At 41.1% G+C, this 27234-nt stretch overlaps 1 protein-coding gene across 7 annotated transcripts in view; it reads left to right on the forward strand.

Annotated features, from left to right (window-relative positions):
* L3MBTL3 (L3MBTL histone methyl-lysine binding protein 3) overlaps positions 1–26341 on the forward strand; it is a 145679-nt gene extending 119338 nt beyond the window's left edge. For all 7 annotated transcript variants that reach the window (XM_062186748.1, XM_062186754.1, XM_062186750.1 and 4 more), the window contains 3 exons: positions 18677–18846; positions 19009–19071; positions 25460–26341. In XM_062186748.1, coding sequence (XP_062042732.1) covers positions 18677–18846; positions 19009–19071; positions 25460–25603 — 377 coding nt within the window. In that variant the 3' untranslated portion in view covers positions 25604–26341. The remainder of the gene's footprint in view (positions 1–18676; positions 18847–19008; positions 19072–25459) is intronic.
* The last annotated feature ends 893 nt before the right edge of the window (positions 26342–27234 follow it).

Below are 27234 nucleotides of genomic sequence, written 5' to 3' on the forward strand. Positions count from 1 at the left end.
AGGGTTTGCCGACTTCGATCATATTCCGACAGGGTCATAGTCAAAGTCAAAGTTCTCTCCTCCCTTCAGAGAAAGGTACCTCCTTCTTTGATGGCCCCATTCTTTCCACTGGGATCTCACTTGCAGAGATCTTTCATTTAGGTTTTTTTTTTTTTTTTTTTTTTTTTTTTTTTTTTTTTCCAGAGTGTCTTGGTTTTCCATGCCTAAAATACTCTTATGGGCTCTTGAGCCAGATCCGAATGCCTTAAGGGCTGATTCTGAGGCCAGAGTGTTATTTAGGACATCTGCCATTCTTAGGACATCTGGAATGGCAGATGTCCGAGTGTATTCTCTATGAATCTTCTTGTGCTGTAATCAGTGGCAGCATCCATAGAAGCAAATGGCGCTCCTCTCAGTCCCAGCAGAGGTTTGTGATTCCAGGGTGTACTAGCAGCGGGCAGGTTCAGTTGTCTGTACCTACCAAAGCCAGAGTAGGGGCAGGAACAGCAGAACCCATGAGCATGTGATTCCGTGGCAGTGTGTGCCTGCTTGTGAGGTCCTGGGAGCAGGACCTGGCCTGCTGTACCAAGCCACCTGCCCTCTGTAGTGCAGGGCGCTGCTCGGCCTGCGGTGATGTGGTCAGTGTTCACTGTCGCTGCTGGCTGTCGTTGGGTTTCAGAAGTTGCAGTCCTTGTTTGTTGCTAACGTGGTGGAATGTCTGTGGACGCCACAGGGATGGGCATGTGCAGGGGTTGCTGTCCCCTACGTCAGCTTGGATTCTCACTGTGACTCCTTTTTCATGATGGCATCACTTTGCCACAGCTTGTGCTCTGGAGTTCCAGGGAAAAAGTGTCAGAATTCCTTCTCTGAGGCTGTCGTGTGTATCCCAGGGGACTCCCCTTGCTGGCCTCCCAGCCTGTGATGAAGGCCACTGTGCAGCAGCCCTGGAGATGAGCCTGCTGGGGCTCTCCCAGTACCCTTCCCCTTAGTTGGGATTCTCCCCTGGCTGTGGGGCCAGGGCTGCAGTTCCTGTGTGCTTTCCCCCTCTCTGTGCTGCCATCCCAGCCATCCCAGATCCCTGTGTCCTGTGGGGCTCCCATGTCTCCCTCACTGAGTTCCAGTGTTCTCCCTCGGGCATTCACCTCCATATGCAGCTGTTTTCTCGGTATTTTGATTCTTTCTTGTGGAGGAGGTGAATGCTAGGCATCTCTGGCCATCCTCAGGTGTCTTTCAGTTTTTTATATGTGTGTTTTCTTTTTTTCTTGATTTGAGGTATACCTGAGTTTTTGTCTTATTCTATACAAAGAAACATTACTGAGATTCATATATACTTCTTTATTTTGTGATTTTCCTTGTCATTTATTTTTATTTATTTGTTTATTTGCCCGTGAAACCCATACCACATGCATACTTACTATCTTACTTTATGTAAGTGAAACATCAAGCAATAAGTTTGCGGAATTTTTGCACCAAATTATCCGTAGGTAGGATTGCCCTATAATTTTTTCCTTTCCTAGTCTTCCAATTTTAGCCTCCTAAAATGAGTTTAACTTTCCTTCTTCCTCAACATTTTTGAAACACTTCAATTAGATTTTCATACAAGTAATTTTGTCTGAAATGACATCATGTTTTGTCAGCTTTTGTGTAACATCCTTCTTAGTCGTTAGTTTCTTTTCTTTTTGTGCAACTTTTTTTTTTCAGTATCATTTCTTGTAAAAGAGATTCAAATTTCACTTTCTCAACTTACCATTTAGTACAGATGAATTATCCCTTATCTAAAATGCTTGGAAGCAGCAGTATTTTGTATTCTGTACTTTTGGTAACATTTGCATGTATATAATGAGGTATCTTGGGGATGGGACCCATGTATAAACACAGAATTTATTTATATTTTATATACAGCTATTTACACATCCAGAAAGTAATTTTAAGCTCACCCGCATTTTGTGCACAATCTATCTCTAAAGATTAGGTGTGGAACTTTCCACTTGTGACATTCCAGCACTCAAAATATTTTGGATCAGATTTTCGTGGTGGAGATGCCTAGGCCTTAGTTTATTGCTTAGCATCACTTGTACCTAGGGACCTTCAGATTCCCACCAGGCCCTGTGGAATCTCAGCAATAGTGCTCCTCAGTGACACTGGGGATGTCTGAGATCCTAATGAGTGGGTATCTTTCTCCCTGCTGGCTTAGATTGGGCTGCTTGGAAACAGACACTGAGATTATTGTGTATAGGAAGTTTGTTGGTGAGAATTTTTTGAAAGAACACCAGTGAGAAAATAACAGTAGAGTTGAGTAGAATAAGTTGAGCTGTAATGTAGTTACAACTGAGGCTCACGGCAACCTAACATTTGCTTCAGGGTTATTCCAGATTTAAGCAAGGGAACCAGGCCTTTGGCTCTCCAAATTGACCAGTCCTTGGATATTGCCTGGAAGGAGTGTTGTCCTTGGGCAGTTACTATGGAGCAGTGCAGCTCCGAGCTATCAGCAGTCAACAAATAGGAGAATGAAAACCTGAGTTCTGATGGGCATTTTGAGTGGTCTACCACAGCATCCACCACACATGAAGCCTGTTCTTGGGCTTCTTTATTTGTTTCCTTTAAGGAAAACGAAACAGAAAGAAACCAAAATACACTTTCATGTATGTGGGATTAGACCAGCCTACTTCAGTCCAATTTTCTGGTTTTGAAAAATGATCCTAGCTCTTAAATTCAATCTTCTTTCATGATTTTTGCCTGTAAAGTCATGAGCCTTTTAGACCTACGTCTTTTCTAGATCCAGAAAGCTTCCTGCAGTTAACTGTGAACTGTGATTATCATTTGTGCTCCATTTGTCTCTTTCTCAATTGGTAACACCTGTTATTCTTGGGATTAGATCCAAGGGAGATATTCAGAATATCTAACAACTAATTTGGCGACTAGCATTGCACATCAGTTCCGCTTCCGTGGCCTTTGTTGGCAATAGATCCCCATAGAGGATCAGCCAGTCCTGGGCAAGCCCTGCCAGAGCCCAGCCACATAATGAGGAGGCAAGTATTACCACCAACCAATGTGAAGTTATTTTATTATTTTCAACAATTTCTGCTTTTTAATTACTGTTATTATTTCAGTTTGCATATTTGTGGGATACAGTGTGATATTCAGGATATATATATGATATGTAATGATCAAATGAGGGTTGTTAGCATTTCTACCTCCTTAAATATTTAAAAATTTTTGACACAAAATAATTGTACATATTTTAGGGGTAAAGGTATGTGATATTTCAACACATACATAAATGTATACTGATTCCTTTACTTGTTTATGTGGTGGTTTCAAAATAATAAAATATATGCCAGTTTATTTTAAAGTATGCCCCACTGTGCTGGGGAAAATGGGAACTTATTCCATCTGTCTAACTGTATTTCAGTGCCTGTTGTCTAACTTAATCCTCAAGTTGAAGTATCTCACTCCGCCACTTGTTTCTGAGGTCTGATTCACTGCCTTTAATGTGGATTTTAACAGCATTTTTTATTTTCCAGTAATTTCCTGTATTGGTTTGCTCTTATAGTCTTATTTTTGTTTGGTAGAGGTTGTATTCCTGAGTGCCTTACTAAAATTATGAAATTTTCCTGTCAGTAAATCAGTGCTCCTCTTCCAGTGTTTCCTGGAGCTTTGTATCAGAGATTCCATGGTAACTGCTTTTTTAATTCCAGGGAAGTTTCCACAGTCTTTTGTAGAGATAGGTCTTGGGCCTCGTGGTTAAGACTTCAGTGGGGACACCAGCATTCCACTTCAGAGGGCCTGGGTTCAATTCCCAGCTCTGGCCAGCTTCCTACTAGTGCAGAGTCTGGGAGGCAGCAGTGATGGCTCAAGTCATTGGATTTCTACGGCCCACATGGAAGACCTGGCTTGAGTTCCTGGCTCCTGGCTTCAGCCTGTCCCAGCCACCCATTGGGAACATTTGGGAAGTAAACTAGCGAATGGGAGAGAGCTTTCTCTCCCTCTCCATTCCACCCCCCACCACCAAACACACACACACACACACACACACAGTCTTTCCATCAAATAAATTAACAACAAAAATTCTTGTTTCAAGCATAAGGCTTAAAGTCAGTTAGATGTGCTCAGTTCTAACGGTTTTTAGCAGGAGCTAGTTTAATATTTCTTGACAATTCTAGTCCTCAGTGGCAAAAGCACCCCTTCAAATATAGGATCTGGCCTTGGGGGTATAAGAATAAGCCCCTACAAACTGTTGAAATCGTTACCTAATATATACTAAACTGATCTTTTGTATATAAAGAGAATTGAAAATGAATCATGATGTGATTGGAAGGGGAGAGGGAGCGGGAAAGGGGAGGGTTGTGGGTGGGAGGGAAGTTTTGGGAGGGGGAAGCCATTGTAACCCATAAGCTGTACTTTGGAAATTTATATTCATTAAATAAAAGTTTAATAAAAAAAAAAAAAATAAGCCCCTAACAGTATGGGCAGGGTTCTTTATGGGGAAAATCAAGATGCCAACTTAAATTTCTTTACACTTCCAATAGGATTTAAGTGTGAAAGAAGCCTGTGAAGACTGTGTTGCTGTTTTTTTTTTTTTTTTTTTTTTTTTCTTTTTGGAGACTTGGAGCAAATTAATTTAAAAACCAAAAACATGCTTTTCCCTTCAAAGGGATTCCAGATACATTTTTTCATTGTATGTGGTTTAATTCAGTATAGTATGTGTGATTATGAGCTGTTCTTTGGAGATGCTTGCCATGTTATGGAGTTTGACCTTTGGGAACTCTAAGTGAATATGATTTGCTGTCTGCCACTCTCCCATCCCCTCCCTCCCCTCCCTTTTCCTTCCTGTCCTCCTTCTCTGTGTTCTTGGGAAAGGTATTGTTTTGTTTTCTCTCCTGAAAGTACGTATTTTACCCAAACACTTATTGTTCAACCTTTTATATTTAATCACCAATTGTAAATCAGTTTTTTAAAATTGTTCACAAATGCATTGTTTTTTGGGCTTCATTTTTTCCTTTCACATTGAGAACATGCTTTATAGACTTTGGAAATATTAACCTGAAAAGGCTATTGATTGATTTGCATTTTTCTTTCAAGATAGGACTAATTTCTCTCACTGAGTGCTCACAATATATGAATGCTGGGATCAGCATTTCAAAGGTACCATGTAACCCTACAACACTACTGTTAATTTGATTTAGCTAAGCTTATAGAGCTCATGTAAGGCAGGGAAGTCCACGGCCACAAATCCAGGTTTATCAGACTCTAAACAGACCCTCCAGACCACAGCTCTATGCTCTGAATGAGGGTCTTGTCCTAGTCCTGCTGCTGCTGTGTCATGGTGTGGCTTAGAACGTGGCAGTTCTGGGCATCATCAGTTTCCTCACCTTAGGGATAATTCCCACATAAGATAGCTTTGAGACTAAAATCAGACAAGGCATTTGGAGATTCTGGTTTTTTTGTTTGTTTTTTGTCACTGGAGTGAAGGAGCAGAATTGAATCAGAATGGGAGGTCAGTGACAGCCTGTGGCTTACCCTCTTAGTGCAGTACAAGCTAGGAGAAGTAGGAAGTGGAGTGAGATTCCAGTTTGAAGGTGGCAGGACCTGTGTTCCTTGGTCAGGGGTCCTGTTGCACCCTAATGGGAACGGTCCAGGGTGAAGCAGAGTACCACCCAGCACAGTAACAGACATATCTGCTTGTATCAGGAAACCTCATGTTGGGTTTAGATGGTGTTTACTGAGGATTTAGTCTTGATTCTTGTGATGTTTCCTTCATGATGATCTTTATCAGAAAGATCTTCTAAGAAGAGCTATTCATCTCTGCCTCACTTTTTCCTACCCCAAGCCAAATCAAGACTTTTCATACCTCTATTCTTTATCAGAACTGACGTGTGTGTTGGTCATATTTGTATTTGGAAATTTCTGTTTTGGACAACTGTATTGTTATTTATTCCTTTTTTTGAAAAAATCTGCAAACCGATGTTGTATTTACAAAGCCTTCCGTAGTTACTGAGGTAGTATGAGTACTGAATATATGACTGCTGAATGAATGATTTCCATACTGTATATAATAGAGGCAAGTCTCTGTTCTTCATTTCCAAGTACCAACATAAGGAAAATATCCCTTGTTTGCTATTTTAAAAATTTTTTTCCCAGAAACCTTTTATTTAAGGTATACAAACTTCATTCATTTCATAAATACAAATTTAGAACATAAGGATTCTTTCCATCCTACACTCCCTTCCACTCGTACTCCCACTCTTCTTCCTTCTCCCTCTCCTATTCCCATTCTTATTTTTTACTAAGTTCTATTTTCCATAAACTTTGTACACATAAGATTAACCCTATACTAAGTAAATAGTTCAACAAATAGCATAAAAAAAAAAAAGAAACTGTTCCTCAACAATTGAGACAAGGGCTGTTAACCTTTTAGGAACTCTATTATTACCGCATATCAGGGAGAACATATCTTATGTGTCCTTTGGGAACTGGCTTATTTCACTAAGTGTAATGTTTTCCACTTGCATCCATCTTCTTGCAAAACATGTTTTGTTTTTTTTTTATAACTGTGTAGTATTCCATGGTGTACATATCCCATAATTTTTTTTATCAGGTCTTCAGTTGACAAGACATTTGGGTTTATTCCATATCTTAGCTATTGTGAACTGAGCTGCAGTAAACATGGGGGTACAGATAATATTTTAATATGTTGATTTCATTTCTCTTTGGTAAATTCCCAGGAATGGGATGGCTGGGTCATATGGTAGGTCTATATTCAGATTTCGGAGGTATCTCCATATTGTTGCCCACAGTGTCTGTGCCAGTTTACATTCCCACCAGCAGTGGATTAGGGTAGCTTTTTCCCCACATCCTCAGCAACATTTGTTGTTTGTTCATCTCCATTCTGATGAGGGTGAGATGAAACCTCATCATGGTTTTGATTTGCATTTCCCTGGCAGCTAGTGTTCCTGAGCATTTTTTCATGTGTCTGTTGGCCATTTGGATTTCCTCTTTTTTGGAAAAGGCCTGTTTAAATCTTTTGCCCATTTCTTGACTGGGTTGTTTGTTTTGTTGTTGTTGAGTTTCTTGATCTCTTTATAGATTCTGTTTATTAATCTTTTATCAGTTGCATAGTTTGCAAACAGTTTCTTCCATTCTGGCAGTTTGCCTCTTTACTTGGCTGAGTGTTTCTTTTGCTGTGTAGAAGTTTCTCAATTCTCAAATTGAGAAATAATTCCATTTGTCAATTTTGGCTTTGTTTGCCTATGTCTCTTGAGTCTTTTCTAGGAAATCTTTGCCTATGCTAATGTCTTGTAGGTTTTCCCCAATGTTCTCTAATAATTTAATGGTATAGGATCATAGATTTAGGTCTTTGATCCATTTTAAGTGGATTTTTGAGTAAGGTGTAAAGTAGGGATCTTGTTTCATACATCAGAATGCAGAGATCCAGTTTTCCCAACACCATTTGTTGAAGAAACTGTCCTTTATCCTGGGACTGGCTTTAGCTCCTTTGTTAAAGATAAGTTGGTTGTAGATGCATGGGTTGATTGCTGGAGTTTCTGTTCTGTTCTGTTGGTCTATCCATCTATTTTTCTACCAGTCTCTGGCTGTTTTGATTATAATTTCCCTAAAGTATGTCTTGAAATCTGTTATTGTGATGCCTCCAGCTTTGTTTTTGTTGTATAAGATTGCTTTAGCTATTTGGGGTCTTCTGTGTTTCCATATCTCAGCATCATTTTTTTCTGTATCTGAGAAGAATGTCCAGTATCACATTGAATCTGTAAATTACTTTCAGTAGTACAGCAGCATTTTGATGATATTGATTCTTCCAATCCATGAACATGGAAGATTTTTCCATTTTTTTGTGTCTTTTATTTCTTTCGTTAATGTATTGTAGTTCTCATTGTAGATATTGTTGATGCCCTTGTTTCAGTTTATTCCAAGGTATTTAATTGTTTTTGTAGCTATTCCGAATGAGATTGTTCCTAGAAGTTTTTTTCTCCGCTGTGGCATTGTCAGTGTGTACAAAGGCTGTTGATTTTTGTGTGTCAATATTATATCCTGCCACTTTACCAAACTCATCTATGACTTCCAATAGTCTCTTAGTGGAGTCTTTTGGATTCCCTATAATCATGTCATCTGCAAATAGGAGTGGTTTGACTTCCTTCTTCCCAGTTTATATCCCTTTGATTTCTTTTCCTTTCCTAATGGTGTTCCAGATCTTAATGGGATTGCTTCCAACTTTTCCCCATTCAATAGGATGCTGGCCATGAGTTTATTATAAATTGCCTTGATTGTGTTGAGGAATTTTTTTTTTTTTTGACAGGCAGAGTTAGACAGAGAGAGAGAGACAAAGAGAAAGGTCTTCCTTTTCCGTTGGTTCACCCCCCAAATGGCCACTACAGTCGGCACGCTGCGGCTGGCGTGCTGCGCCGATCCGAAGCCAGGATCCAGGTGCTTCCTCCTGGTCTCCCATGCAGGTGCAGGGCCCAAGCACTTGGGCCATCCTCCACTGCCTTCCCAGGCCACAGCAGAGATCTGGACTGGAAGAGGAGCAAGCAGGACAGAATCTGGTGCCCCAACCGGGACTAGAACCCGGGGTGCCGGCGCCGCAGGTGTAGGATTAGCCTAGTGAGCTGCGGTGCCGGCCAAGGAATGCTTTCTATATCCAGTTTGCTTAAATTTTTCATCATGAAAGGGTGTTGTATTTTATCTACATTTTATCTGCATCTATTGAGATAATCATATGGCTTTTGTTCTTCAGTTTTCTAATGAGATGTATCACATTGGTTATTTTGAGAATGTATACCAGGGATAAATTCCACTTGGCCCAGGTGAATGATCTTTCTGGTGTGTTGTTGGATTCAATTGGCTAGTATTTTGTTGAGGATTTTTGTGTCTATGTTCATCAGGGAAATTGGTCTGTAGTTCTCTTTCTCTGTTTTCTTTTTCAGGTTTAGGATTTTAAGGTGATGCCAGCTTCATAGAAGAAGTATGGGGTGATCTTCTTATTTTCATTTTTTTTTTTTCTGGACAGGCAGAGTGGACAGTGAGAGAAAGAGACAGAGAGAAAGGTCTTCCTTTTTCCGTTGGTTCACCCCCCAATGGCTGCTGCGGCTGGCGCGCTGCAGCTGGTGCACCATGCTGATCCAAAGCCAGGAGCCAGGTGCTTCTCCTGGTCTCCCATGCGGGTGCAGGGCCCAAGCACTTAGGCCATCCTCCGCTGCACTCCCGGGCCACAGCAGAGAGCTGGACTGGAAGAGGAGCAACCGGGACAGAATCCAGCGCCCTGACCAGGACTAGAACCTGCTGTGCCGGCGCCGCAGGTGGAGGATTAGCCTATTGAGCCACGGCGCCGGCCTACTTGTTTTTGACTAACTTGAGAAGAATTGGTGTTAGTTCTTCTTTAAATACCTGGTGGGATTCAGCAGTGAAGCCATCTGGTCCTGGGCTTTTCTTTGTTGGGAAAATCTTTATTACTGATTTCTGTCTTGGTTATTGGTCTGTTTAGGTTTTCCATGTCTTCATGATTCAAATTACGTAGGTTGTATGTGTCCAGGTATCTATCCTTTTTTTCTAGGTTTCCTGATTTGTTTGCATACATCTCTGTATAGTAATTTCTGATGATTATTTTTATTGCAGTGGTTTCTGTTGTTATATTTCATTTTTCATCTCTAATTTTATTGACTTGGGTCTTCTCAGGCCATAGCAGAGAGCTGGATCAGAAGTGGAGCAGCCGGGTCTCGAACTGGTGCCCATATGGGATGCCAGCACTTCAGGCCAGGGCGTTAACCTGCTGTGCCACAGCACCAGCCCCTACTTCTGATTACTTCTAAGTAATCTTAACAATTGATTTTTTGAATTCCATTTCTGGCATTTCTTCAGTCTCTTCATCTTCACATTCTAGTATTGAAGTGTTGCTGTGTTTTTTCGGGGGCTTAATATTGTCTTCCTTATTCTTGTTTCTTGAATTTCATTGTTTATTTTTAGACATTCGTGAAGATAGTTGTTGGGGTATTTTTCCCACTTGTTTGGCTTGTATTTTTGGACTATGCTTCTGTGACTTAGTGCAGTGTCTGCTCTTTCAGGGAATACCCTGAGGTGTGTGATGGGTGTGGCCAGGGAGCTCTGTTCAGTGCTCCAGGGTGAGCAGAGTGTCAAGGTGACACCCAAGTTGGGCGTGCTAAATCTCCTCTCTTTTTTTTTTTTTTTTTTTTTTTTTTTTAAAGAGGAGAGGGTTTGATCAGCTCTGTTGGCATACTCTCCATGCTCACCTCCTCTCTTCCGAGGAGACCAATGCCCAGGTGCTAGCCCCAGTGGGTGCAATATTCATCCGCAATGTGATAAGAACCACACAAAGTATCTGTGCCATCCTCGGTGTGAGCACAGATTCTGCAGCAATGACTCTTACCAGGTAATCAGGGAGCCCTGAGAGTGTGGAGCCACCTACAGTGACTGCTCAGAGACCCAGCCCTTCTATTCCGCCATCTTGGAATCTCTCCCTTGCTTGCTATTTTTGTAAAAAAAATTCGAAAGCAGTAAAATCATCCAAAGATCCATAGTTATATCTCTTAATACTACTCTCACCTACTATTATTTTTGTTTATACTAAATTAGAAACCCAGAAATTGATCATGTTTTTAGTAATGTATTTAAAATTCTATTTTCATTCAATTTTATTTTTACAATTAATTTATTTGACAATTAGGGTTATAGAGAAAGAGAAATTTTCCATCCTCTGATTCACTCCCTAGGTGGCTGCAACAGCCAATGCTGCGCCAGTCCAGAGCCAGGAGCTTCTTCCAGGTTTCCCATGTGGATGCAGGGTCTCAAACACTTGGGCCGTCTTTGCTGCTTTTCCCAAGCCAGTAGGAGGGATCTGGATTGGAAGTGGAGCAGCTGGGACACAAACCAGCACCCATATGGGATGCTGGCCTCCCAGATACCGGTGGCTTTACCCAGTGTATCGCAGTCTGGCCCCTCTGATACTTCCATATTTAAAAGCTGTTCATTTATTTATTTTCACCTGTTTCAGTGGTGGGTAACATCCAGCCTGTAGTCGTCATAAGATCCACACAATTTGGTCTGCTCCTGCCATGGCAGCTGCTGGCAGGACTTGAAGCTTAATAAATCTATAGCAAACTAATTTTTAGGTTGATAATTTTTCATGACCTGCAGTTGATCCAAAACGGCTCTTGCCAGCAAAAAGGTTCCCTACCCATACTTGAAAGTCACAGCAACACAGAAACAGAAAGGGAGAGAAGTCTTCCAGATACTAGTTTACTCCCCAGAATGTCCTCAATGACCAGGGCTGGACTAGGTTGAAGCCAGAGCCTGGAACCCTGTTTGCTGTCCTATATGGGTGGCAGGAACCCACATACTCAATCTGCTGCCTCCAGGCTGCAGTAGCAGGACACTGGGTCAGAAGCAGGGTAGCCTGGATTTGAACTGGCACTCAGATGTAGGATGTGGGCACCCCAAGTAGCACCTCAACCTGCCAAGTAATAATATATCTCCCAGCTTCATTTTTTGTTATATTTTGGGTAACCTTACTTAGTTTACTTAATATCAGTTTCTGGATTGTATAACTTTTATTAATCTAAATAATACATGCTTATATATAGTAATTAGAAAATACAGGGAAGCCAAAAGAAGAAAATAGAAATTACATAAGATTTTATAGGGAGCTTCAAAAATTCATGGAAAATGAATATTGTGAAAAAAACTATGCACAAAAATTATTTTGTACTAAAATGAACTATTAATCTCATTTTTCTATGAACTTTATTATATAAGTTGAGAGAGAGAGAGAAAAGCCTCACATCTGCTGGGTTTACCCTGCAAATGCTCCCAGAGCCAGGAACTCAGCCCAGGTCTCCAACATGAGTGGTAAGAACACAACCTGTGTGAGCCCTCACTGCCACCTCTGAGAGCACACCTCGGCAGGTAGCTGAAATCACCAGCGGTGCTGGGACCAATGCTCAGCACTCTGATATGGGCCGTGGGCATCCCAAATAGTGGCCACCGTACACTGACCCATTAGGAACTTTTTGAAATGCTCTGTACACTGCCTTCTGAATTTTGATACATTTTTATTAGAGTTTTTAATATTTAAAATGTTACACAAACTAATTTGTAGCCTGCAGTTTCTAAACTGAATGATTTTGCAGTTATTTTCACATAAACATTTATACTTATTGCTACATATTGTTAAATATTCTCCCTATGGATAGATATATTACTTAACAGACTCCTATTGTTGAGTTTCCCGGGTAGTTGTTTTGTATCTCTCACTATTATTAATGGTTTTGAAGTGAGTCTCAATAGTAATTAGGATTGTGTGTGTTGTGTCTGTGAGTGGGTGCGTGCACATGACATAAAACACATACAGGTGACTTATACAAGATAAAAGAAGTCTTCCTCTTTGACATAAAGGAATCCCTGAATTTGATGGTCCAGAATTTTTTTTTTTTTTTTGACAGGCAGAGTGGACAGTGAGAGAGAGAGACAGAGAGAAAGGTCTTCCTTTTTGCCGTTGGTTCACCCTCCAATGGCCGCCGCGGTAGGCGCGCTGCGGCCGGCGCACCGCGCCGATCCGATGGCAGGAGCCAGGTGCTTCTCCTGGTCTCCCATGGGGTGCAGGGCCCAAGGACTTGGGCCATCCTCCACTGCACTCCCTGGCCACAGCAGAGAGCTGGCCTGGAAGAGGGGCAACCGGGACAGGACCGGTGCCCCGACCGGGACTAGAACCCGGTGTGCCGGCGCCGCAAGGCGGAGGATTAGCCTAGTGAGCCGCGGCGCCGGCCTGGACCAGAATTTAAATGGAACTCCACAGTGTCAGAAATCTGGCTCCATCCATCATGTTGCTCAGATTGGTTGAGCATCTGTTCCCAAGGCCCGTATCCTGGTCACAGGTGGTTGCTGAAGGGATGTAATGAAATTAATATTTACTCTGTAGGTAGGAGGGTCAAAATGGGAAAGTGATGGTGGGTTTGTTGCAGATACCACTTTTGCTAATTTCCCTTTAGCAGACTTTACTGGGTATTGCGGATACTGCTTCTGTATATATTCCAATAGTCATTTGGCCTGATTTAGCTATAAGACAGACTGAGGAATGTACCTTTCATTCTGGGTACAATTACATGCCTAGCACAGAACCTTCACTGTAACTTTCTTAAGACTCATGCTTAATTATTTCCGTAAAGTGAACTTTTAGCCTTGAAATTGCTCTGTCAGAGGTTAATAACTCAGGGAGCCTTTTTCCCATGAAAGAAAAGTCTTGCCCTCTGCTTTTTCCTTTGGGTGTTTTGTAATTTCTTTAGTATAGCAATGTGTGATGAGCCTAAGAATGGGAAACATGCTATTCTCTCACCAAAAGTTGCTTTTGGTCTGTGCTGCAGCCTTCCTGCCCTGATATTGGTTGGCAGGTACAGGACCTGTTGGGAGTAAATTTTTGAAAAGTAAGTGTAGAAAGAGATCCTAACCATGTAGTGCCCGTACTCTACAGTATCCCACACCAGGGGTCTTTTTTGGCACTGTGTGCTGAGACTGGGAGCTGTATTTCAGCTGGCCCTCGTTTGGCTTCTATATAGACTTGGTTCTTCAGTTTTGGCACAAAATATCTTGCTTCCATCTGTTTTCTGATAAATGTTACTGGCCATATATACCTTCTGTTCATGACCAGCAGTCTTCAGTGTCTGTTTATCTTATCCAGATGGATGTGCCTCAGTTAAAAAATTAATTAAACAATGTTTTCCAGAAAAAATAGTGATCATGTGATTAACTGTTAGTCTGAGTAGGTTGGCTTGTTTGTGAGCATGATGAATATTACAGTTTTCCTCTGCTGGGAACTGTTTCTCATTTTAATGTACTATTAGGTTTCTCTTAATTCCTATTTCACCACCTTTAATATGACACCATCAGTACTACAAATCAAATTTATCAAGTATTGTAATAAAAATCAGGGAGAACAAGCATTTCTCGTATATGGCAATTTTAGTTATTCTTGGTCAGCCTAAAATATTTTTTACCCACATTTGCTTAAGTAGTTCTGTCCTAATTTATTTATATCCACATGAACTAAAATACAAATTTTGTTTGAAAAAAAAATACCATAGAAAAAGAATGGTTTTGCAGAGGACTGGGTGAGTATTTTATGACCAGAGCTGCCTAGGCCAAGTCTTCAATTAAAGAATTTCACTACCTCCCTTACTCAAAAATGCTTCTTCCTTCCCATGTCGCCTCCTCTTGTTTCCTCAGGCTATTCCAGAAGTAAGTGTTCCTGATACTTACTCTACATTAAAAGTCATCTATATATTTTTTCCATTTTTTTAAAAGATTCATTTATTTATTTGAAAGACAGAGTTATACAGAGAGAAAGACCTGGCTCAGTTCTGGTTGCTGTGGCCCTTTGAGGCGTGAATCAGCAGATGGAAGAGGGCAAGACAGAGAGAAAGGTCTTACATCTGCTGGTTCACTCCATAAATGGCCGCAATAGGCAGAGCTGGACCGAGCCAGGAGCCAGGGGCTACTTCTGGGTCCTCCATGTGGTTGCAGGGGCCCAAGTGCTTGGGCCATCTTCTACTGCTTTCCCAGGCTAAAGCAGAGAGCTGGATCAGAAGAGAAGCTGGGGCTAGATGCTGGTGCCACAGGACGAGGATTAAGTTACTGCGTCACAGTGCCAGCCCCCAGTTCAAAGACATTTTAAAACAACCACTTTAAAACAATATGGCTGGTGCCATGGCTCACTTGGCTAATCCTCCGCCTGCGGCACCAGCACCCCGGTTCTAGTCCTGGTTGGGGCACCAGATTCTGTCCCGGTTGCTCCTCTTCCAGTCCAGCTCTCTGCTGTGGCCCAGGAAGGCAGTGGAGGATGGCCCAAGTTCTTGGGCCCTGCACCCGCATGGGAGACCAGGAGAAGCACCTGGCTCCTGGCTTCATATTGGCGTGGCCAGCCATAGCGGCCATTTTGGGGGTGAACCAACGGAAAGGAAGATCTTTCTCTCTGTCTCTCTCTCTCACTGTCTAACTCTGCCTGTCAAAAAAAAAAAAAAAAAAAGAAAAAAAAAGAAAAAGATGGTTAAATCCTTTAAAAAAAAAAAAGAAAAACAATAAAGAACTTTATATTTTGTAGTCCTTTCTTTCTCTTTTTTTAAAGGAGATATTTATTTATTTGAAAGGCAGAAATAGGTATAATCTTTCCTCTGTTTCAACCCCCAAAAGGCTGTGACAGCCAGAGCTGGGCCTATCTGAAGCCAGGATCTTCTTCTGGCTCTCCCACATGGATGCAGCAGCCCAAGGGTTTGAGGCATCCTCTGCTGCTTTCCCAGGTAAATTAGCAGGGAGCTGGATTGGAAGTGAAGCAGCCTGGACTTGAACAGGTTCCCATATGGGATGCCAGCACTGTAGGCTGAAACTTAACCTTTCACGCCACAGTGTCTGCCCCTTGTAGTCATTTCTGTAGAATGCTGTTATTTTTCTAGGGAATAATGTGGGAGCCTTAGAAATGAAGTGAATGATACAACTTTTAACAGGAAATGAAATGGAGTTGTAATGACAGAGTGAACAGTGCCAAATGTTTATCAGACAGGTATTTAATCAGGTAGAAAAAGTTACAGAATAGAGTATGGATTTGGAAAAAAGCTTATTATGAGGCAACAATTAGAATACAACGCATAAACTCTATTGTTTCACTGCAGTGTGGAATTGGAAATTTACCCGTTCATTTTGTAAACTATGTACAGATGTTATGTTTCAGGTAATTCTTGGGAACATCTGTTTCAAGGGAATGCTTTTTAAGTGAGACCATATTTTCCTAAGCAAAAATACTTTGAACTCTGGGCAGTTTTAATAGAATGAAAACATACTGGTCCTGGTTTGTATATTTGTCTCATAATTAATATTTAATAAAGTAAGATGAGGAGCTAAAACCTTGTGGTTGAATTAAATGTGGAAAGAAGGATCAATTTGTCTTTTTAAGAAATATTTGAAGATTTGAAATGTTTTCATGTGGACATGACACTAGACTTTTTCTGTATGAGTACAATGGGGCAGAACCAGTATCAATTGGTGTTAGTGCCAGTAAGATTTTTGGTTCAGCATAATGAGTTTCTAATGTTCAGGGCATTTCAAAATATAGATTAGGCTAGCTTAAGAGAAAAGTTATTAGAGAACTACAACAGACCAACAGGAAATAAATGTTTAAAAACTTTACCACTTATACTGGCACAGAAGACATGAATAAATGTAATAAAAGATGTAGAGGGTGCCTTCTTGAAAATAACAAAATATCAGTGAGAAATATTAAAGCAGTCTTAAGGAAGTGGAGGATATAATTTGTATATGAATTAGAAGACTTGATAGTGTGAGGATGTCATTCCTCACCAAATTTATCTACAGTCAGTAGGATGTCTAATTAATTTTTTTTTTTTAAGCAAGCAGATTCTGTAATTTAAGTGGAAACATAAAGGGGTAGGGAAAGCAGTCTTGAAGACCTACATCACAGACGTTAGGATACTTAGTGATAGTAATTAAAGCTGCAGCTTAGGGTAAAGAAGCAGTGCGACAAAACAGTCTGAAAATACACTCTCATATTTCTCTTACAGCTGGCACTGCAGTACACTGGGGAAAAGGGTGTTTTTTTTTAAAATAAATTGTGATTGGGTAATTAGAAATCCCTGTGGCAAAAACATGAATGCTAATCCTTGCCTCATACATATGGAAAAAATAAAATCCAGGTATATTGTAGATGTGAGCATAAAAGGTTGGAAAATAGAAGATTCTCTTCACATCTTTGGGGTAGCAGTAATTTCTTTAGTACATACATGGTGCCTTAGCCATAAAAGAAAATAATCATAGTTTAAACATAATTAAGAATTTCTGTTTTCTGAAAGACACTGAAGAGAGTAAAAAGGAAGACAGAGCGTGGGAGAAGATCATTATAATTTATATTTCTAACATAAGACTCCTACCCAGAATGTATATAGATAGCAACTATAAATCAGTAAGGAAAAGGCAAGACAGCCTACTGAAACAGCGAGCATAAAGCATGAAGAAACACTTCAGAAAGAGACTCTGTCTATGGACAGAAAATGCAACAAAAGAGTGTCAACTTCAGTAGCCATAAGATGCACTGTGATGTGCTGTCACTATTCACTCACTGTCATGGTTACAATGAGGAAGACAGTGCCAGCCACTGGTGAGGATGTGCAGCAACTGGAACTCACGTGATTTTACTGGATGCATATTGCATTGCTGTTTTGAACTAGCAGGGCTTGCCAAAGTTTAGTATACAAAAAGGCCATGACCTCAGAGGTTCACTGTTGGAGGTGTATGCACTAGAAATACACACATACATCCAAGAAGAGATGTATGAGCAGTATGGAAAAGGTTTATGAAAAAAAATGCATATTATGAGAAGAATACACAGGGATTTTTAAATATTTTATACCCAAATAAATGTATCTTTCAGTTCTACTTTTCACAAATTTTTTGAGGGACTCTTATATACTAGAATACTCCTAAGAGAAAGTGAGCCACAACTACCCACAGCAATGTATATGTATCTTACAAACATGCTGTTGTGAGAAAGAAGCCAGACACCACTTTACTTTTAAATACAGTTCAAAACCAAGGTACATGAACTGATGGTACCGGTCATCAGCAAAGTGGTTACTCTGCTGGAAGCTGTGATGGGACAGCTGTGTGCTGTGTGCTGTGTGCTGTCTTTGGGCCTGGGTGTTGGTTATATGGGTGTGTTTGTGAAAATTCAGTGATATTGTGCACTTTCTGTAAATCTTACCCTCCAAGGAAACAAAGCTTGCTTTAAAATAAACACCTGTGGAGATCCCCAAGCCTCAACTAGGCAGCACTTTGGCAAGGATTTGGGATGGAATTCAGGGTTCCCTGGAGTTGAGCTTTGTGTGAAAGTAGAGTAAACAGTGAGCGGTACCTTTCTGAGCTGGGGTGGTTTCATTAAGTACTTTCCAGAAAGGTTTCTGTTCTACAGGATCATAGGGAGATAATTATTGACAAGCTGTAAGTCAGGAGTTCAAGCACAAAAATCATTTGCCAGAGAGTGGTTATTTTAGGAACACAGCAGTTAAGCAAGTTTGGATTCAGCTCTGACACATAAGCAGAATAGTCCATAGGTTTAATTTTGATCTGTACAAATAAAGAACGACAAAGAGCATTTGCTTTTCTACCATTTTACCTTTATTTAATAATTTCATATCTCCTTTCATAGAAAATTGCATTAGCTATTTGAAAAGCCAATATGATTATTAAATAAAAACAAAGAATGAACAAGGCTGAGACAAAAGGAGAGAACACGTACAGTAACCTCAAGGTAAATAGTTGAGTATGCAGCTTGGCTGTTACCGTTAGGACATCCCAAGCAGAAAGGGGAACACATGCACTTTTCTTATTTGAGGCATTAAAGCAGCAACATTACAGGAACATAATGAAGCATGTCTTTAACGACAGGTGCTGTAGCAATGTGTGAGTTGAATTTATAGGTGGTTTCTTATAGTGACTTTCAGAATACCACAGAGAGTAAAATCATTCAGTGAGTTTAATGTGAATGGAATCATTGTGTTACCTCTGTTTTCACCCCTAATCTCACAATCGGGGACAGGGCCTGGGGAATGCATGGAATCTGGGGCTCTTGTGTAGCTTTGCTAAGAGTAATTTCTCACATGTTTCACCTGAGCAGGTGCCCGGGAAGACCCTACCATACAGCAGGCACAACGGCGCTCCGCTGTCTTTCTGTCCTTCAAGTCCCCGATTCCGTGTCTGCCCTTGCGCTGGGAGCAGCAGAGCAAGCTTCTTCCAACAGTCGCCGGCATCCCTGCCAGCAAAGTTTCCAAATGGAGCACAGATGAGGTACATTTCATTTCCCCTGCCAGGCTCCACATACAGGAGCCTGGCTTACAGAGTGGTAGACACACGAGTAGATGGAGGGTTGTTTGTGTTTTGAAACTGTAGCTGTTAGATTCTGCCTTTTTTTTTTTTTTTTTTAATCAGGAATTTTGGTATTTTTGACAGGTATCAGAATTCATACAGAGCTTACCTGGGTGTGAAGAACACGGAAAGGTATTTAAAGATGAAGTAAGTGTTCCGCTAAATCACAGTATGTTCCTTTGTGGCATCAACGCACCGAAACGCAATGAATGGTGGAATGTGTTGAACTGGCAGAGTGAGGAAGAGATGAGTTATGTTGAATCTGACAGATGGGTACATAGTTGTCTTAAAAGGCAGCATTAAGCAGTTGTGTAAAAGTATCTTCTTTAGGAAGAGATGCAGTGGAATTTTGTAACAGTGCCATTGTATGATGTCTCCTGGTAGAGGCACTAGTGAAAAATCCACAGAACGGAAGAGCTTGTATTTACACTGTTAGTTTCAAGCACGAAGAGAAATCAAAGAAAGAAACAATATTTAATTTTTTAATAAAGTGTAGTTTCCATTATTTTATTTTCAGACATCATTCTAAAAACACCAAGGCTTAACTCCATTTGATAGGCAATAATAAATAATATTACCACTGTTGCTAAAAATGATCCCTTATATATTTCTTTAGTGATGTTTAGAATAACAAATATTTATCATAGTCTGCTTTTGGGACATAATTTTATTAGTGTATCTTCACTATCTCTCCAAAACTTCAAAATCAGGAATGATTAATAAAGGTATCATCTACCCTGAGCATTAGAATAAAAAGGAATTTGGTTTCTAACAGCACACAGCACTGGAAGTAATATTGTTAGAGTACCGCAGGAAAGCCTCTACACTAAAGACCTTTAAAAATAAGCCACTTGCTTGTCATCTCTTCCAAGCATGGAAGTCAATTATCCATTGGATTTTGGCTCTGGGTAATGTTTCCAGAAGGCAGAAAGTATTCAAAGTAATCTCAGAAGGCTTTTTCCAACATCTGCTGTCTACAGTAAGATGCATATACACTTTTCTGCCCCATGTGTAAACCTCCACTGTTAAGAATAACTGTCAATTCAAAGTATTGCCAGAGTGTAGGGACAGCTAGAAACCCAGCCACTGATCTCATATAGTAGTACATACAATGTATGCTTTACATGGTTACCTGTTAAAAAGCACAAGGATCTGATTTCCAGCATCCTTTTGCTGGTTTATATTCTTTCTGTGGTTACCATCCATTAACAGTTACTCAGTTTTGAGCATCTTTCTCTAACTCATATGGCCTAAGAATCTTTGTACACCATTCACTTAATTTTGTATCCTGGAACAGATTTAGGTCCATATGAGGAACTATTTCTCTTTTTCAAAATGAGTCAAGTAGTCCTGAGCCTTGAAGATGAGGGAACATTTTCAGCATCAACTTGTAGTACATCTACTTTATAAATTACAATTTTGACCATCGGTACATAAATTATCCATATAGGTTTTCTCTACTAGTTAGTGTAATATTCAAGTTAATATTCACAGTGATGTGGTATTTCTTAGAATACATGTTTCTTCACAGCATATTGTCTTCAGGGAAATTCCCCAGGTCCCAGAAATCCTGAACAGTAGATCTTTGGGAGAGCAGGGCAGATGACACTCTCTGATGATCTCTATCATTGATTCATGTATCCATTCACTCCTTTATTCATTTGTTAAATTTCTACTGTGTGTATTTTACACTGTGTAATGCTGTTGTAGAAACAATGATTCAAAATAATAAAACAGAGTTCTTGTTTTCAAAAGTCTCACAAGGTCAAAGAACATTGTTCTGAGTTCTAGAAAACAACCATAATTCAAATCTAAAGCCTTGTAGGTTATCTCTAAAAGATGAAGTACGGGGATTAGGATAGGTGTTTTTGGAAATCGTCTTTGACTTCTTTGTTACCCATGCCACATCTAATCTCTGTCATACTAGGTGTACTTAAAACATACAGTGCAGGGGGCTGGTGCTGTGGCGTAGCAGGTAAAGCTACCACCTGCCATGCCAGCATCCCATATGGGCTCCAGTTCAAGTCTCGGGTGCTCCACTTCTGATCCAGCTCTTTGCTGTGGCCTGGGAAAGCAGTAAAAGATGTTCTAAGTGCTTGGGCCCCATGCTTGTGTGGGGGGCCCAGAAAAAGCTCCTGGCTTCAGATCGGCTTAACTCCAACCATTGTGGCCATTTGGGGAATGAAGCAGTGGATGGAAGCCCTCTCTTTCTCTCTGTGTCTCTCCCTGTAACTCTGCTTTTCAAATAAAATAAAATGAATATTAAAAAAAAAAAAAAAAACATAGGGCAGGCTTTGTTGCAGCGGTTAAGGTAGCACTTGGGATGCCCACATTTTGTATTAGAGTGCCTGGGTTCAATTCTCAGCTCTGCTTCCTAGTCTGACTTGCTGGAGGCAGAAGAGGGTGGCTCACGTACAGCCCTGCCCAGCTCCAACCATTGTGGGAATTTGGACAGTGACTCAGCAGTTAGGAGGTCTCTTGGTCTGTTTGTCTCTCTTTCTGCCTTGTTTTCAAAAGTTTATGTTTTCAAAAGATAGATGACAGATGATTAAAAATACAAGCACATCCCACATGAACACCAGTACAAGTCCCAGCTGTTCTGCTTTTGGTCAACTCCCTGCCAATGGCCTGAGAAAGCGGTGAAGGAGAGTCCAAGTGCTTGGGCCCCCTGCACCCATGTGGAAGACTTGGAGGGACCTCTAGGCACCTGTCTTTTGCCTGGTCCAGTCCTGGCTGTTGTGGCCATTTGGGAAGTGAACCAGCGGTTGGAAGACCTCTCTGTCTCTCCTCTCTCCTCTCTCTCTCTCTATTTCAAACAAACAAATAAATCTTTATAAACTAAAGAAAAAAGGGGGGGGGGGGCATATAAAGTTCCTGACTATTCTTACCACTACTCACCTTCATTTGAGCCACCATTGCCTCTCACTTGGATCCATGCAATAATCTCCTGACTAAGCCCTGTGCTTCTGTTTTTGCTCCTCTACAGTCTGTTCCCAGCACAGCCGGGGTGCTCCTGCTGAAATAGAAGTCACATCAAGTCACTCCTCTGTTCATATTCTTCCCATAGCTCCATATCCCAAGCAGAGCAAAAGTGTTCAATCTGATACCTCGTTACCTCTCTTGCCTCTTTTTTTTTTTTTTTAAGATTTTATTTATTTATTTGAGAGGTAGAGTTACAGAGAGAGGGAGAGACATAGAGAAGGGTCTTCCATCCACTGGCTCACTCCCCAAATGGCCATAATGGCTGCAGCTGGGCTGATCCAAAGTCAGGAGCTTTCTCCAGGTGGGTTCAGGGGCCCAAGCACTTGGGCCATCTTGCACTGCTTTCTCAGGCCATCGGCAGAGAACTGGATTGGAAGAGGAATAGCCAGGACAAGAATCAGCCAGCGCCGCAGGCGGAGGTTTAGCCTACTACGTCACAGCGCCTGCCGCCACCTCTTGCACTTTGACCTCTTTCTTCAAGCTGCTCCTAGCAGTTTCACCCCCTGGCTGCCTTGCTGTTCCCCAGCTTGTCCAAGACTGGTCTGGCTAGCTCCTCTGCCTAGACTGCCCTTCCTCCTGATGGTCACATGACTCCATCCCTCTGCTCAGATTCCAAGTTCCAGTTAGCCCTGCCTTGACCATCCTACTTGAAATTGCTATCTTGCCACCACAAATGCTGCAGCCCTACCCCACTGCCTCTTCATCTCCCTCACCAGCTCTGTTTCACTGCCTAGTCACCTTCTAACCGCTTGGCTTATTTATGATGTTTATCACTTACAGTCTGTGTCCCACTACTAGAACATAAGCTCCACAGAGACTTGTTTGCATGCTTGTGTGTATCTGTTTTGTTCTCTGTGGTATGTCCAGCCCAAGAAGAGAGTTTGAAGGTGCTCAGTGTGTTTTTGTTGAGTGAATGTACTTAGACCTTTAGAGTGTACTCAGAGATCATGTCCCTGTGATTTAGAGTGAAAGCACTGGAAAAGACCTGAGAGCCTGTGACAGAGGGCAGTAAAGTGGAAGGCAGGAGCCCCTGCACTCCAGATCCTTCTTTCTAGTTTCGAGCATTTAGTGAGACCTTTAATTTCTGGAGGTTGACTAGTGTGTACACAGTGCAAAAGCAAGCACAAAGTAAGCTGCCTCGTAGTGCATTGCACTAACCACTGTTGTTCTTAGGATGCTTTTTCTTTTTTTAAGATTTATTTATTTCTTTGAAAGAGTTGCTAGGGTGGAGGGGGGGAGAGAGAGATCTTCCATCTGCTGGATCACTCCCCAGATGAGCACAGTGGCCAGTGCTTGGCTGAGCTGGAGCCAGGAGCTTCATCTAAGTCTCTCCTGTGGGTGTAGGAGTCCAAGTACTTGGACCATCTTCTGTGGCTTTCCCAGGTGCATCAGCAGGGAGCTGAGTTGGAAGTTGAGCAGTGAGGATATGAACTGGTGCCCATATCAGATGCCAGCATCAACCTGGGATGCTGGCATCAACCTGGGATGCTGGCATCTAGGCAGCGGCTTACCTTGCTACACCATGACACTGGCCCCAGGATCCACTTAAATTGTTTACTTCCTTCTAATCAAGACTTGTCCATATGCCCACATAGCAGAGAAGCATGTACAAAATACACTTAACTTTGGTGCTAGCCTCCTGATGTTTTTTCTATTATTCTTAAGAATCATAATCTACCAAAACGAATCCTTCTCAACTCACTCTTCACATTTCAGCCTCTTGGTTCTCTCGTTTCTTTTCTTCAGTCCTCTGTCATGTTAGCGTAGACTCACAAGGGGATTCCGAGCTTCAGTAGGGTCCAAGACTATAACACATTGGTGTCTGGAGTGAGCTCCTTGGGGACCTGTGTGTTAGTTGACATTTTCCTGAATGACCTGCAGGTCCTCAGTCTGTCTCCTCTACTGGGTCTGCCCTGCTTAGTAACTGATCCACCTGCCTTTCTGCCTGGCCTTGCTTTGTTAGAGCAAGCATAAGCACAGGGCACCGGCATAAATATTTCCACACAGCAGCAGAACCTTTCCCACATTGGCACTTCCTCATGCCACCCTTGCAGATTAACATTGGGAAGTCTGTCCTTCTAGTTTATGGCAGCAGGAAGTTTTCTTACTAAAATTAGCCAACTTTTTTTCACATAATTGTTGCTTGAAGTTGTAGAAGATGACTGCAGTTCTTCCTGATTAAGTATGTAGACAATTTAAATTTACAGGGTTTTTTTATTTTTGGAGGTGGCAGAATCTTAAGGAACAGCTACTTAATTCTGTCTGCCTATATTTAATGAACTGTTTGTAGACTTTAGAGTTCGTGTTAGTTTGCCCAGGGCTAACAGAACCAAGGGCCTTGAACCACACATTTATTATCTCCCAGTTCCAGGGGCTAGAAGTCTGGGGAAGGCTAGAAGCCAGGATGATGGCAAGTTGCTGCCTTCCAAGGGCTGCAAAAAAAAATCTTGTCCCTTGATTAGTGGGTGGTGTTTTCTGTGTTCCTGTCACCTTCCTTCTCTGTGTGTCCGTCTCTGTCTGAAGTCCCCTGTTTGTGAAGGCACCATAGTGATTAGGGGCTCATCCTCCCTTAGTCTGACCTCCACTTCACTGATTACAGGTGCAACTACTCTGCTTTCAAATAAGACCATCATCTGGTGTGCTGGGCTTAGGATGTCAGCACGAGAGTTTAGAGGGAGCACAGTTCAGTGTGTAGCACTGTTCATTGCTGTCAGTGTTTCTAGTGAACTATAAAGAAAACATGAATGTGTTTTTTTTTTTTTTCAAATTAGGAAATCTGAAGGAGAAATGAAAATTTTTAACATGGTAGAACTTTCTAAGGGCTGAAAGTCATAGAAAAGACTGTACTTTGTTGTGCTCCCTAAACCAGAGGTCATCTTCATAGTTTGTGCCTTTGAACCTTAAAGTACTCCATTCTGCAGAAGCACAGAATTTTGTCTTAGTAAGTGACCACAGAGAGGAAGAGTGTGAGTTACCTAAGCAGCAGAAGCAAGCATCAGGACGATGACTGAGCGCCAGTCTCCCGTTCAGTCTGCACCAATTGCTCTCGTTAGTTACTGCCTTTCTTTGTAATGTGAAGACTAGCATGGCCATACTATAAATACAAGAGGGCTTCAGAAAGTTCATAAAAAATTCACGTTATCTTTTACTTTTTTTGCATGGAATTTTTTAAGCTGTATTAGCATACAGCTGATGCATGTGCCTGAATGTGTGTATGTCCCCAGTATTTGTCTATCTACTGTCTTCTCTAATTTAAAACCTGTCACACGAACTGGATTTGAGGTATCCCAAATTTTTCCATATTCTGTCTGCCTCAGTGCCTAATTGGGAGTTTCCAAACGAATGAGTTCCACTTTGCTCCCAGCCCACATCTTTGGTATTGTTATAGATCAGGAAGGTCTGAATACTAGGAAATGTTACACACATGAACGCCTGTGTTTTCCTTTTTCAGTATTGCCAGGTAGACAACAGCCAGCTGGTCACTTAACCTTGACTATTTCCCACAACACTCCCTCCAGCTAATGCATGATCTCTTGCTTTTCCCCTGTTCTAGCAAATCGATGGAGAAGCGTTTCTACTTATGACCCAGACGGACATTGTGAAAATTATGAGTATTAAGCTGGGCCCTGCTCTCAAAATTTTCAATTCTATCCTGATGTTCAAAGCTGCAGAGAAGAATTCTCACAACGAACTTTGAAGATGGTGAATTCTGAATGCCATCAGCTTTCTGAGTTAGAGCTCATGTTTTATTCAAAGCACAAGGACGGTTATAACTCCTAAGCGAGAAGTCTCCAAAACTCAAAAGAGCAACACTATCGGATTATTTATATTCCTCAAGAGACAATGTATATGAATTCTTATGAAAGTGCTTGAGCTTTTAACCAGGTACTGTCTAAAAACAGTCATCTTTTGGTTCTGTTCACTGAGCTAAATTTATCTTTGTAAATCTTTTTGAGGCCAGGGAGGGTGGGGGACAGGGGGACTTCATTAATTATTTATGGCTAAGGGGGGGGCAGAATAAGAAATTTTGGCATTTTGTAAACATTGTTGAATTCTCTTTCATGTACACTGTTTCTTTTTCAATACTTTCAGAAGCCTTTTTATATAATCAAATATCAACTTAAACCAAATTAGTCAAAACCTGGCTAATCTTAGCCAGTGGGACTGTTACCTGTATTGTTCCTTTTGTGCCATATTTTGAACTGCAGCATTATGCTAAGGTTAACTTTGCAAGTCATGATATTGCTTAACTGCTTGTCATAATATTTGTCGGGGCTGAATAGTTGTAAAAATTACTTTTCTTTGAATCAGTGTTTTTACTTTTGCACGCATTATGAAATGTTAAACAAAGTACTTTTCACCAGCATCTTTACTATAATTACCAAAAACATGTATATAAAAGAATGGAATTGAGAAATAAAATATATAAACATAATCAATTAGGTAGTGTATTTGAGTGGCATCGGTCTCATGCGCACGGTGCCCCCGTGTGCTTATGAGAATCAGATGGTGTCGGAGGAGGATGCAGTTGCCTTTGGGGATGTATGTAAGGCTCTTGAACGATGTATGTGATTATCCTGAGTTTGTCTGATTGTCATTGAAGTAACTAGTGTGTTTTACAGAAATGAAAGCCTCATTCTGTCACAGAAACACTAATCTGTAAAGAGCTCCTTCTCAGATCTTTGTAGCATCCTGTAAGTCCAAAGGCTTTCTTCAGGGTTGGCTGAAGAGCAAGTGTATAGATTTTACTGAAAAAAGCAAAGTATGAGGGAGCAACACCATGGACACAAAATGCTAAAGGCTCACAGCCCAGGGAGGTGATTTCCCAAAGCAGTTATTCAAGAACCTCCATGATGGAAGGATTCCTTGTTCTGTAGAACACTTCTCCTCGATGTATGTGAGCAAACAAATGCACTTTAAATGAAACCCTTGACTATCTAGCAACTAATAGCTGGTAGTGTTTCTTTTGCAAGAATGCATTTCTAAAGCAAAAGATAAATTATTTTGTCAGTCTTTGGATGTACTTTCTAATTCCAGGACTAGACATTTATTCAAGGACAATTTTAAAAATAGTAAAGTGAGTTTGTAGCATGCTGTCTGAATTCTGGAGAGGTCCCACCTCTCCTTCCTTAGCTCTCGGTTTTCCCCATGCTGGACTTCCCCGAGTGGCCGCTGTTGGAGGTCTGTTAACAGCCCTTTGCATTTGTCATGATTCCAGGTTGTAAAACAGGGTCAGTGACATCTGTAGTGCCCATTCATTTCTTTGCATGAATCTACTTAGAGAAGTTTTTCATTGTTGCTTTTTTCCTTTTTTAATATTTTGTTGAG

Source organism: Lepus europaeus, chromosome 3 (genome assembly GCF_033115175.1).
Source record: "Lepus europaeus isolate LE1 chromosome 3, mLepTim1.pri, whole genome shotgun sequence".
Lineage (NCBI taxonomy): Eukaryota > Metazoa > Chordata > Mammalia > Lagomorpha > Leporidae > Lepus > Lepus europaeus.